The sequence below is a fragment of the Dendropsophus ebraccatus genome, chromosome 5 (genome assembly GCF_027789765.1).
Source record: "Dendropsophus ebraccatus isolate aDenEbr1 chromosome 5, aDenEbr1.pat, whole genome shotgun sequence".
Taxonomy (NCBI): domain Eukaryota; kingdom Metazoa; phylum Chordata; class Amphibia; order Anura; family Hylidae; genus Dendropsophus; species Dendropsophus ebraccatus.
The window spans coordinates 127,389,883-127,404,017 of NC_091458.1; the positions used below are offsets into that span (position 1 = coordinate 127,389,883).

Sequence of the window (14,135 nt, forward strand, 5' to 3'; positions counted from 1 at the left end):
TTTTTTCTTTTATCCTGTACCCCTTCTTTGATAGATTTTACTTTTAATTATAAGAAAAAAATACTTGTAGCCATTTCCTACACTGGTGTAACTATAATCATTGCAGGAACAACTAAGAATACACACGCATTTAAGAATTTGCAAGTAAACAGATATAGATAGCACTGTGCTACATGTAATAAGGTCACTGGGTGATATAAATATTCCTTCTGACTAATCCATTCTTCTTCCAGTATAAGCAGCAATGATTAACTAATCCGACATATTAAATATAGTTTGTTAATTTCTAGAGAACCACAAAAACATAAATTATAGAAATTTCTACTAGTGTAACCTTTGAACTTTTAATGTAGATACCATTACTATAAGCGGTGGAGGGTCTATAGGGGTCTCAGCTGCTTATACCTGACCTCCAATGCTCACAGGGTAATGGGTGTCTGTGCAGACAGCTCTGACAAAGGTGTCACACAGGTCAGAGGTCAGATAAGTCATAAAGCAGGAGACTACACTGATGGGAGACATTGCCTACCACTAGCTATCAATACTGAATCAGACTTCCACTATACAGTATGAGACATTGTAGGTCAAAATTACGATCTGTATTTTAGCCGCTATTATTTTTAATGGGGCAAATACTGTCCTAACACAGAAAGTGTGCTCATTTACTCCTCCAGTACACCAACACACTTTTTATAACTGTATAATGGTTTATTATTGTAATTAAAGTGGTACATTCACTTTAACTCCTTAAGGACCAGGCTAATTTTCATTTTCTTGCTGTTTCGTTTTTTCCTACTTGTGTATATAAGGCCAAAGCAGTTGCATTTTTACACCTACGGACCCACATGACCCCTTATTTTTGCACCACTAATTGTACTTTGCAATGACAGGCTGAATTTTTGCATAAAATATGCTGTGAAATGCTGCGAAACAATAAAAAAATTATATGCGCTGTGAAATTGAAAAAAATTATTCTTTTTCATTGGAAGGGCTTCGTTTTTACATCGTGTGTCCTATGGAAAAACTGACATGTTATATATGTTCCTCAAGTCGGTAGGATTAAAACGATATGCAACTTGTATAACTTTTATATTAATTGATGGCTCGTAAAAAAAATAAAACCTTTTACAGAAAATAAACGTTCCTTAAAATCGCTCTATTCCCAGGCTTATAGCGCTTTTATCCTTTGGTCTATGGGGCTGTCTGATGTGTCATTTTTTGCGCCATGATTTGTACTTTCTGTCGGTACCTTGATATGATTGCGCATATGCGACTTTTTGATCGCTTTTTATTACAATTTTGGACTTGATGCGACCAAAAATGCGCAATTTTGCACTTTGGAATTTTTTGGCGCTTACGCCGTTTACCATGAGGGATCATGAATTAAATAAATTAATATTTCGGGCGATTATGCACGCAGCTATACCAAACATGTAATTTATTTATTTTTATTTATAAAATGGGAAAAGGGGGGTGATTTGGACTTTTATTAGGGAGGGGGTTATTTATTAATAAAACACTTTATTCTTTTTTCACTAACAGTAATTAGAAGCCCCCTGGGGGACTTCTATATACACAGCACTGATCTCCCATTGAGATCAATGCTGTGTATATAATAGAGCTTGGAAGATAAATAAACAGTGAATATGGTCAGCTCCCAGTGGCTATGTTGCTTTTCTAGATCATGTAGAACGATAGAGCACGGGGGATGAAGCCCCTGGATTCCGGGGTGTCAATGATAAGAAACGAAACTTGATTCCTCCAGCTCATATAAAATTCCACTTTATTAATTCCAAAGTCTAAAATGATAGCCGACGCATTTCGAGCCTACTTGGCTCTTAGTCATGGCATCTATACAGTTAGACAAACAGACTAAGTGTTAATGTGCAGGTTACAGACATGGTTAAAAAACATAAATATATATACATACACACAAATACAAACACAGGAAAAGATTCTCATTCATCTCGAGTCAACATATGCTTGTGTTCATAATAGATATTAATCTAATGCCCGGTACAGCAATCCATGTTGCATAATAAATAGTTGACTCCAATGGCAGTAGACCAAAATTTAGACATATCAATAACACTAAATTACATAGTGGATAGTTGCCTCTAGTAACAACAGACCAAAAGTTGAACATGTAAGATCTGATATATGCTTTAAGTATGATACGTTGTTGAATATGGTGTGGGAAAGAAAAGACATAATACCTGGGTCCGCAATAATCTAGGGGAAATGACTATAATCCATCCCATAGGTCACCAAGAGGCATCTGGGCTCTGAAAGAACATAGATACAATAGCCTAGCTGAGAATGATGCTCATGCAAACAGTTGCATGTGGTAAAAAGCAATCAGAAAACAATCAGGGGGAAAACAAACGCACAATGCAAATCCATCCCCACTCACTAACCTCCGGGACCATAGCTGCAGGAGAGATTGAGCAAGGCGCCGCTCACCTAGCCGGCGTCTAGAGCAAATAGCCGTGTGCCCAGCCGGATATACTATGAAACCGGAAATGGCATCCTACATCATGTCCGCTCGGTGGAACGCAAGGTGCGTTCCACCGCCGGCAAAACATGCTCTCACCTGTCTAGGATGAACGATAAACCGGAAGTGGCATCCTACGTCATGTCCGCTCGGTGGAACGCAACATGCGTTCCACCGCCGGCAATACACGCTCTCAAATATCTAGGGATTCAATGACAGTGCGCTCCAATGTGGAACGCATGCGCTAGAGGAATAGCAATGGAAAACAGCTACGGATCAAATAAAAGGGGAGTAACAAACGTACACCAGCACAAATCCCAAATAATACAGATATACAGAAAGGGAAAGAAAAAGAAAGAGAAGGAGAAGGGGAAAGAAAAGTTCTTTCAGAGCCCAGATGCCTCTTGGTGACCTATGGGATGGATTATAGTCATTTCCCCTAGATTATTGCGGACCCAGGTATTATGTCTTTTCTTTCCCACACCATATTCAACAACGTATCATACTTAAAGCATATATCAGATCTTACATGTTCAACTTTTGGTCTGTTGTTACTAGAGGCAACTATCCACTATGTAATTTAGTGTTATTGATATGTCTAAATTTTGGTCTACTGCCATTGGAGTCAACTATTTATTATGCAACATGGATTGCTGTACCGGGCATTAGATTAATATCTATTATGAACACAAGCATATGTTGACTCGAGATGAATGAGAATCTTTTCCTGTGTTTGTATTTGTGTGTATGTATATATATTTATGTTTTTTAACCATGTCTGTAACCTGCACATTAACACTTAGTCTGTTTGTCTAACTGTATAGATGCCATGACTAAGAGCCAAGTAGGCTCGAAACGCGTCGGCTATCATTTTAGACTTTGGAATTAATAAAGTGGAATTTTATATGAGCTGGAGGAATCAAGTTTCGTTTCTTATATAATAGAGCACTGATCCATCGGATCGGTGCTCTATTATAATGGTCTGCTGCATCTACATAGATTGCCGAGCCGGGATCAGTGTCATTCCGACGCTGAGCCCCGGCCGGCTCATTACAAAGGATCTCCCCTCTGCGATTGCTACTAGACCCCAGGGACAGGGGGCACATATACTATTTAAATGAAGCTGTCAGCTTTGACAGCTGCACTTGAATAGTTAATTAGCCGGCCACGGCGGCTAAGACCTGTGGTCCCTGGCTGCACATAGCGACCAGACACTGCGGGCTGCAGAGAGGGCTCACGCCGGGAGCCCTCTTTGATCCCCCTTAATGGCCGCATGACGGGTATACCAGTCATGCGTCGTTAAGGGGTTAAAGAAAAACATCTAATCCGCTGATCTGTCCCTATAACGTACAGGGCACTGAGGATGAAGGTAAATTTCTTACCGCCATCCTTGGCACAGTTTTATGATTTTTTCTGTTTATTCCCAATGCTACTGAGGAGTTTCAGTGCACTAGGGGCAGAGCCACCACTGTCCACTCCCCTAACATACTAGCAGGGCAGCGCAGAGGGCCTTCACAATATTCATTAGAAGGGGAGGGCCGGCCAGGGTTTATCTATGACGCTGCGCCTATAAAGGTCGTATGTAAAGCTTACTATTGTATTAACATTATTCAAGAGGAGACCAGGAGCATCTGCCTGCTAAGCAAAAAGAACTAACTTGCAGACATTTTTCTTTTCAGTCTACCCGACCTTCGTCAGTATTTTACAACCAAAATCAGAAGTGAATTGAAAACACAGAAAGGCTCTGTTCACACACTGTTGAAATTGATTGGATGGCCGTCATTTAATGGCAAATAACGTCAGTTATTTCAAAACAAAGGCCGTTGTTTTAAAATAACCGCAATTACTTGCCATTAAATGGTAGGCCGTCCACTCAATTTCAACAGTGTGTGAGCAGAGCCTTTCTGTGTTTTCAATTCACTCCTGGTTTTGGTTACTATTGCTCATACTTTGTCTCTGAATCAGTCCTATCTGCTAACTTTCTATACAGTATAGTGTATGGTAGTATAGTGTATGGTAGTGATAGGACCACCATTTGATTTCCATACCTACAAAAAGAACAAGGCAGGGACCCTCGTTCAGCTGAACAGCATTTAACTCTGTCAGTTCCACAACAGGCTTAGGGTGCCATGGAAACTCTTTGCAGTCGATATCGTGAAGAACTTCCACTCTTCCTTGCCGTGTAATGACCTCTCCTTTTGGATCCAGTATAATGAGATTTGGAATGCCTGCAACAATAATCACACATTATATTTATTAACATGCAGAAACCAACAGAGCTTCATTCACACAGTACTGTCACTAAGTGTACAACTAACTTGGCGCACACACAAGCTACAAGGAGGGCATTAACATTTCCTGTTTTGATTATTACACAGAAGTTATGGGGGGTGTTTCCCATTGTCTCCCACAGAAACGCATTCAGTATACTGCTTCCAGAATTTAGAGAAAAAAAAACATTAAAAGGCCTAAAAGAATCGAAGCATGGCGAATACCAACTTGTTACAGAAGAAGCATTCTTGAGTCACAATACATCTATAAAACTAAATAGAGGATCAACCAGACTAAATTTAGGAAATAAAGCGAGTGTACATGGTGCTGGTTATAACTGGATGTATTTGTTACAACTCACAATGCAAAGAACAAGGTTTACATAATGTTTTGGAATGTCACAAAGCCTGGTCTGAATGTAAACAGGCGGTAAACCCACATATACCAACAAAAATGAGTGAAAACAGGCTAGATCAGAACACACAGGTCTGTGCTGCAGCGCGCCAGGCCGGCCGCAGGATCTCCGAGACGTGTGATCTCATCCAAAGCTACTGTGTCTAATCCCTGCTGTAGGAAACTGCTTCTAATCCCCATAAAATAAACTTTACAAAAGGGAAAACATTTCATGTAACCTCACAGTACACAGACGCATACAGAGAGCACTGCTGTACTATCTATGAATGCTGCCTAAAATGTGCTGTCCAAGAGGGAGCACCAACCAAGAAAAAGTGCACTGTGGGGGGAACTTATATAAGACCAGTGTATGGGTGCGCCGATCTTGGTAAAGTTACATCCTGCCAGATTTACCAAGAGGAGCACGCCTATCAAAAATGGTCCAAGAAAGGATTGCCCTTCAACCAGCGACAGTCATGATGTCATGATCAAGGCTTAAAGGGGGTACTCTGGCAAAAATATTTTTCTTTCAAATCAACCGGTTTCAGAAAGTTATAGATTTGTAATTTACTTCTATTTAAAAATCTCCATTATTCCCATACTTATTAGCTGCTGTATGTCCTGCAGGAAGTGGTGTTTTCTTTCCAGTCTGACACAGTGCTCTCTGCTGCCATCCCTGATCGAAACATGAACTGTCCAGAGTAGGAGAGGTTTTCTAAGGGGATTTGCTGCTGTAGACCGTTAGTTCCTGTCTTGGACAGAGATGGCAGCAGAGAGCACCGTGTCAGCCTGGAAAGAAAACACCACATCCTGCAGGACATACAGTAGCTGATAAGTATGGGAAGACTGGAGATTTTTAAATAGCAGTAAATTACAAATGTATATAACTTTCTGAAACCGGTTGATTTGGAAGAAAAAGATTTTTTGCCAGCGTGTCCCTTTAATGATACAAGCAGAGAGAAAAGGCTAGTCCATCTGGTCTGAGCCAAAAAAAATAACTTCTCAGCAGGTCTGCTGCTCTAATAGATGAGTGGCTGTCAAATAACAGAAGTAAAGGGCTGCACGAACAATCGCAGGATATTGACTTTTTTTCAATATTATGGACTACAGAAGCTTTTCTGTGAGATCAGGTCAGGCTAGCCATTGCTCCCTATGTACATTAATCAGTCTTAGGCACCCCCAACCCTGGACCAGTTTTGTACATTGCACATTGCAAACATGGAGTGGATTTCACCTAGTTTCACCTTGTTTTGCCAACTTCTTTCTATTTTCCTTCAACCACCGTGTCAGTGGAATTAAATTGGTAGTTTAGCAATGAAAGAAATTATTTCAAATCAACAGGTGGCAGAAAGTTATATAGATTTGTAATTTACTTCTACTAAAAAAAATTGCCAGTCTTCTAGTAATTATCAGTTGCTGTATGTCCTGCAGGAAGTGGTGTGTTCTTTCCCGCCCGACATAGGGCTCTCTGCTGCCACCTCTGTCCATGTTAGGAGCAGTACCAAATTCCCCATAGAAAACCTCTCCTCTCCAGATTAGAAAGAATGAAACACAAATGCAGGACATCCAGCAGCTGATAAGTACTGGCACACTGAAGATTTTTTTTTTTTTAAAAAAGTAAATTACAAATCTCTGGCACCAGCTGATTTGAAAGAAAAATATCTTTTGCTAAACTACTCCTTTAACCCCTTGCAATATGACATTCCGGGAACGTCATGGGATGCGAGTACTTCCCGCAAAATGACGTTCCCAGAATGTCATGCTGTCCCTGCCTCCCCCCTCTGTCCCTAGTGGCGAACGGGCAGCAGCAGGAGGCTGTGCCGCACAGCCTCCGCCCGCTGCCTCTGCCCGGAGGGGAGCCGCGCTCCCACCCGGGCAGTTAACCCCATAGACACCGCAGTCAGGCCGAGCGCTGTGTCTATGGACCTGATCTATAAATGAGCTGTCAGATTCTGACAGCTTATTCATTCCCTATAACAGCACTGATCATGTGCTGTAATGTATTATAGTGGCACCTGCAAAGTGAAAAGGAAACACAAACACATACATACACAAATAAATAAATACACAAATAAAATAAATAAAAAAAATTAAATAAATAAATATACACATTCCCCATGCCCCTTTATAAATGATCCCCTATAAATAAAGTACATATATTTGGTATCCCCGCGTCCGTAATGACCCCATCTATTAAACCGTTACATTAAATATCCCACCCAATTAACAGCGCAAAAAAATTTAAATAAAAAACTAATCAAAATTACAATTTTTTTGTTAATCCCACCCCCTAAAAGATATTGATAAAAGCTATCAAAACGTCACATGTACCCAAAAGGTGTACCACTAAAAACGTCAGCTTATGTCGCAAAAAAAAATCCTCCACATAACTCCATTGGCGGAAAAATAAAAATATTATTGCCTATACAATATGCAAGACACACACAGTATATAGAATAAAAGCCATAAACTATAAAAAAAAAGCCATATAAAATGGATATTGCTGTAATCGTACTGACCTGACAAATAACGATAACATGTCATATGTGACATATAGTAAACGGCGTACAAAAAAATGATGAAAAACAGCTGCTAAATTGTGTTTTTTATTCATACCACCTCATAAAAAATGTTATAAAAAATTATTAGGGTGTCGCATGTCCCCCTGAATTGTACAGATGGAAACGTCAACCCGTCTTACACAAATATTTTGGCACCCCAAGTCCTCTGTGACATGGTGTAATGGCTAAAAAAAAAAACTAAAATTCATCAGGTCTCTGTCATGTCTGCGGCCTGTGGCTGAGTCAGGTGACGCACTGCGGCCACATATGGGGGATTTCTGGAGACATTGGAATAAGGGGAATATATGGTGAGTGGTATTTCTCAGCTAGTATTTGCTGTGTAATAGGAAAAAATTTATTAAAATAGAATATGTCAAATTAATGAAAATTTTAAAGGGTTAATAAACTCATGAAATGTTACTTTGAATACTTTAAAGGGGTGCAGTTTTTTACAGTGGAACTGGTCCCTAATAAAATCATAGCTGAAATTTTCATGAAAATTTGAAAAAATAGCTGCAAAATTTCGAAGCCCTCTAACATCCTAACAAGTAAAAGGACGTTCACCAAATGACGTCACCAAGTAGACATGTTGTAGATGTCGCAGCAATAATAAGTTTATGTGGCATGACTATCTTTCTTAGGAAAAGAGAGTTTTGAATATAAAGAAATGTAAATTTTTCTAATTTTTGCACAAATGTTGAATTTCAGAATAACCGCAATAGTTAAAAGCACCGCAGAGTTATCACTACATACAGAGAGACAGGTCATATTTGTAAAATAGGCCCCGGGCATTAAGGCCAAAACAGGCTGAAGAGGCAAGGGGTTAATTTTATATAATATTATGGTTGATCCGTGGATGTGCACCCTTAAAAATATGACTCACTTAAGAGAACTGGTACAATAAGGGCTACAAAAGACCCAGCAGATAGGACACCTGGCTCCTTCAGCCAATTACAGAGAAGCCTTGCGCTAGCGACTTTTATTTTGTTACACTAAAAATTCTGCAGCTTAAACCAAAGATTTTTAACATCCAAGAAACAAAAGATTGAGAAAAGGTATAAAACCCAAGCCAAAGTAATGAGAGTAAGCATCCATAGCAGCAAAGTGTGATGTCACTATGTGCAAATCATCCCCCCTGATCCTGCACTATATCACAGTGAGCCCTGTGGGACACCTGCACTGGACTATAACAGCCCTTACTCTGAGTCTAGTGACACTATGAGACTGCTAAGGAAAAAATCCTCTTATGAGCAGGACGAAAAACAATGGTTTGCGGACTTTGCTACACATGTTAGTTCTGACTATTGAGGTTTATTTTTTAGTATTAAAGGGGTACTCCGGCCTGGGGGTATTTTTCAGCTATTGCCAGGGATGGGGTGGTTATGGACGGTAGAGGTCACTTACCTACCCCGTTCCAGCGCCGGGTCCCGGATCCTGCCGCCCGGTACACCCGTCCCACGGCCTTGTGTTAGCAGCCGCATGAGACGTGACATCTCAAGGCAGCTCAGCCATTCAGCGGCCGAGGCGTGACTTTGCTACGGCTGCTGAATGGCTAAGCTGCCTTGAGACGTTTTTGATTGCTTTGTATTCATGTTCTTTTCTGAGATATAATATTAAAGAAAAAAAAACACGGCAATTCTGGTGTGTTTTTTTTACCCCTCTTTTCGTTTACACTGTTTACCATGCTGGAACAATATTGTGATACCGTAAGGACAATTCTGCACGCTACAGTAACAAATATGTTTGTTTATCTAATGGGAAAGGGGGTAATTTACACATTTATTGGGGGAAGTTTTTTTTTTTTTTTTTTTACACTTTATAAGTCTTTCTAGTGGACTTTTATATGTAATCATTAGATTGCTTATACTAATAAATGCTATGCCATTGCAAAGGATTGATTAGTGCTATCAGCGCTCTTCTCATAGTCTGCCTCAAATTGCCAGTCCAACCAGTGGGAGGTAAGTATTACTCCTCCACCTGTCAAGGAAAGTGACAATCTCATTGCGTGTTTGTATCCAGGGAAACTGAAACTTCTTACTAAAGACAGGAAATCGCCGCTCACTCGGCGGCGGCAGTGCTGTAAAGTGCACTTTAACATCTCCTCTTCTTTTTACTACTGATTATTTCTTGTGCATAAAGTCTAGCTGTTTTTAATAGAAAATTTTTAAACACTGCCCACTGAGGACTCACTTCCAATGTTATATCCCACCCTTTCAATTTATTATTTTAGTCCTACCCCCCCCCCCCCCCATTTCCTTGAAATTTGTCTTTCTAAAATCCAGTACTTTGGTTGCAGTATACTGTAGGATTGCTCACAGATAGTGTGTATGTCAAACCATTAACACTGGTGGTTACTGGAACATAAAAGTTCTCAGGCTTCATACACTCAATGCCCATTACCCTATGCACTCACCCTGAATTCCATATAATCGGTTCAGCCGTGACCTTCTTGCCTCATCACTATATGGAACAGCCAGCCAAGGCATTTCACTGAAATACTGTTTAAAGGATTCTTCAGATCTGGGGAAAGACAAAAAGAAAGAAATTTTATATATTTATTGTAAACAAAGAACCTTTGTATAAAGACAACAATAAAATCGGTGCCCGGCATTCTCTACCCTGTAGGCAGTAGTTTGAATATTACAACAAAAAATAAGGCTAAAGCTATAATTCACACTCTAAACTTCTGACACTGTTAGATAGCTGTTAGGCCAAGGAGACACATGGTACCTTTCATATATCCAGCTGTGCTTCCAGAATGTAGAAATAATAAATGCTTTTATTTTATGGTACAAAGAGTCAAAAAGGCTTTCCCGACCTTTCTCCTCCCTCCCTGCTTGAGTGGCACCTGGAAGCGGAGACCCAAGCAGGGTCAGGTATGGGGGGGGGGGGGTAAGGCTGCGTTTACACACACAAATAATTGCCCAATTTATTTTTTAAGCCAAAGCCTCAGTCTTTCCTTTATTACCTGTTCTCCGTTCATAATCTGTTCCTGGCTTTTGCTTCAAAAATCTGTCAGATAAATTGGCCAGTTATCTGTGTGTGTAAACGCAGCCTAAGGAGGTGGTACAGCTTGCTGCACTTTAAGAGCTCAGAAAAATAAAAACCCTCTCTGACACTACTAGCTATAGAATAAAATTTTAAATAAAACAAAATTTTACTATGTTCTGGAAGCACAGCTTGACATATGAAAGGTACCAGGTGTTTCCTTGACCTTACAGCTATTTTTTTTAACTAACTTTATTCAAAAGTACAAAAATAATGTGACAAGCTTTATATGGGGACACATAGGCAGATGTTAGTAGCAAAGTAGCAAATTTTAGCATAAAATCAAGTAATGCAAATATAGCCTAAATGTAAACACTGTAGCTATTCCAGTGCTTACATTAAGCTAGCTGTACTTTAGTGTTTTAACCATAAAACTAAAAAAAAAAGGGGTAAAGGATTAGGGGGTAGAGGGTTGGTGGAGTAGGTGGAGCTCAGATTTGCTGTCCTTGGGAGAGGAGGAGGAGGGATCCAGCATAAGTATAACAGGAACAACAGGGGGGCTTATTCAATGTGTCGGATTTTTCATAATGTAGCCCTTGGGGACCAGATCTTTGTGAAGACTGGTGGCGCTTCTGCTCCCATTAGGCCAGGTTTCTCCAACCGATAAAGCTGGTCCACATTTTGGATCCATTGTTGTTCTAAGGGAGATGTATCTTGTTTCCATGAAGCTGCAAGTAGGATTCGTGCTGCAGCCAAAAGGGGTCTGATAAGTGATTGAGTTGTTTGGGGAAGAGTGGTGGGCAGGAGGCAGATCTCCGGAGTACATAACAGCGTTTGGTTTGTGATTGTATTAATAAGGGAGATGGTTATTTTAGAACATCCTGACAGTGCCACCACACATGCATATAGCAGCCTGTGTACACACTGCATCTCCAGCACAACGGGAAATGCACATAAAGTGCCTTTTTCCCTGCACTTACTACTGCATAAAGGCTTCACTTCCTGGATAACATGGGGATGTCACTTCCTGGATAAAATGGTGATGTCACGACCTGACTCCCAGAGCTGTGCGGGCTGTGGCTGCTGGAGAGGATGATGGCAGAGGGATTCTCAGTCCATCATCCACTTCAGCAGCCACAGCCCGCACAGCTCTGGGAGTCGGTTCGTGACATCACCATGTTTTCCAGGAAGCCTTGATGCAGTAGTAAGTGCAGGAAAGAAAAACACTTTATATGCATTTCCTGTAATAAGTGTATAGTCATGATTTGTATAACTTTTGGGGGGCAATACAATACTTTAATAAAAATTTTCACTGGACTTCTCCTTTAAAGGGTTACTCCAGGCAGGAGGGCTTTTTTCACTAAGGCCTGGGAGGGGGTGGATGAAAGCAACGACGTCCACGGCTAGCGCTGCTTCGGTCTCTGGGCCCCTGCCGCTTCCTGGTGTATGACACGACTTGGGACGTGATGCTTTAAGCCCACTCAGTCGTTCAGCCGCAGAGGCAAGTCCACGCTACAGTGACTAATTGGCTGAGTGTGTTTGAAACGTCACGTCCCAAGTCGTGTCATAAACCAGGAAGCAGCCAGGGATTGGAGACCAGATGCGGGACTCTGCGCTAGAAACGGCTAGGTTAGTGGACGCTGTTGCTTTCATCCACCCACTTCCCGGCCATAGACAACCATAGACAGCAACTGTAATACCTGTAATACCTGCCTCCTTACCTTCATTCTAAAGCTACTCAGCTACTGCCAACAAATATCACCTACTAAGATCCCCGGATACAGGAATTAACTTGGCAAAGGTTGATTTCTGTGCTTCTCACTGGTTCACTCAGTACTGCGCCAACAGAAGAGCCCATTCCCACACTTCATTTACTTAACAGGGAAATACAATTATTAAAGCTATGCCATGATTTTGTAAAGCGGTCAACAATTCTCTGGCTTTTCACTTATGAGATCTACTGCTGTTTTGCCGACCTGCCAAGTTCTAGTGGCAAGAAACGAGAAAACAATATCAAAGCCCAGAGTTAGGCTGTAAAATCGAGATCAGGATCGTTTCAGGCTCCATGGAAGACGATAGTAATAACTCAAAAAGGTAGGAGGCAACATTCATTTTTTTTGTTATTGCTGGTGCAATTGCCATCTGCCTTCTGGCACCCTTTCATCCAGCTATAGTCACCCATATTATCAACATTTAGCCCAAACAACCATGCAAAGCATATTCACCATAATATAAATAGCTGAACAAACCAGCTAATGACAATTACAATCAAATATGATGAAGTGTCACAAAAGTGTCACTAAAGACAGTCCGATCATTGAGTCATACTTAAAGGGGTAGTGCGGCGCTAAAAAATTATTCACAGAATAACACACATTACAAAGTTATACAACTTTGTAATGTATGTTATGTCTGTGAATGGCCCCCTTCCCCGTGTCCCACCACCCCCACCAGTGTACCCGGAAGTGTGGTGCGCTATACTCACCTGTCACGTGCCGACACCAGTCTCCGATCTTCATTCGGTGACGTCTTCGGCCGAATGCTCCGTCTGTTCCGAATGCCGGCCGCCCTCTGCAGCGTCATCAGATGCTCAGCCGGGATTGGCTGAGCATAACTATGCTCAGCCAATCGCGGCTGAGCACAGTTGTGACGCGGCAGAGGGGGGACGGGCGGCAGGGATTCGGCCGTCTGTCCGAAGATGACGTTTGGCACAAAATGGCGGACGGTCCTCGACACGGATCAAGTAATGTATAATGCACCAACACATCCTGTTACACGGGTAGGGGTGGTGGGACACGGGGAAGGGGGCGATTCACAGACATAACATACATTACAAAGTTGTATAACTTTGTAATGTGTGTTATTCTGTAAATAATTTTTTAGCGCCGCACTACCCCTTTAATACAAAGTAACTCATTGGCATGTGCCTATATAATGAGAAATTGCATCTGGTTGGTATTACCTGAAAATACAGACAGATCAAAAGCTGTGTGTATGTGTTGCAGGACACATATGAAGGATCTGTATAATCTACAGTCTGATAGGTAGGAAACATCATTTGTAAGGAAAGAAGATGGATAACACACACAAGCAGTTTTAACAGATTACAAATCTTTCCTGATTAACTTAGTCATTACACATTTACAGTATTCTGCAATGTAATAAAGAATTAGCCAGGCTCTAAACAAACATCGGAGAACGGAGCCAAAACATACAAGACTGATGATGTCACTATGACAATTCTGCAGTGCCAAACCAAGAAAGCTTGAAGTATGTGAACTATAACTCCCCTGAGGTATCGGCTAATGCTCTAGTAATGAAGAAAACATTGCAAGAACAAAAAAAAAAAAAAAAAAAAAGATGGGTGTCAGTTGTTTTTTTTTTTTTTTAAATCATATGCTGCTGAACTACACATATGATTAGCAGAT

General features: G+C 40.9%; 1 protein-coding gene across 1 annotated transcript in view; it reads right to left on the reverse strand.

Moving 5' to 3' along the window:
• Positions 1 to 14,135, reverse strand: part of NXN (nucleoredoxin) — a 114,600-nt gene that overhangs the window by 23,610 nt on the left and 76,855 nt on the right. The window contains exons 5-6 of the mRNA XM_069971206.1: positions 10,133 to 10,239; positions 4,543 to 4,722 (exon numbers count right to left, since the gene is read on the reverse strand). Coding sequence (XP_069827307.1) covers positions 4,543 to 4,722; positions 10,133 to 10,239 — 287 coding nt within the window. The remainder of the gene's footprint in view (positions 1 to 4,542; positions 4,723 to 10,132; positions 10,240 to 14,135) is intronic.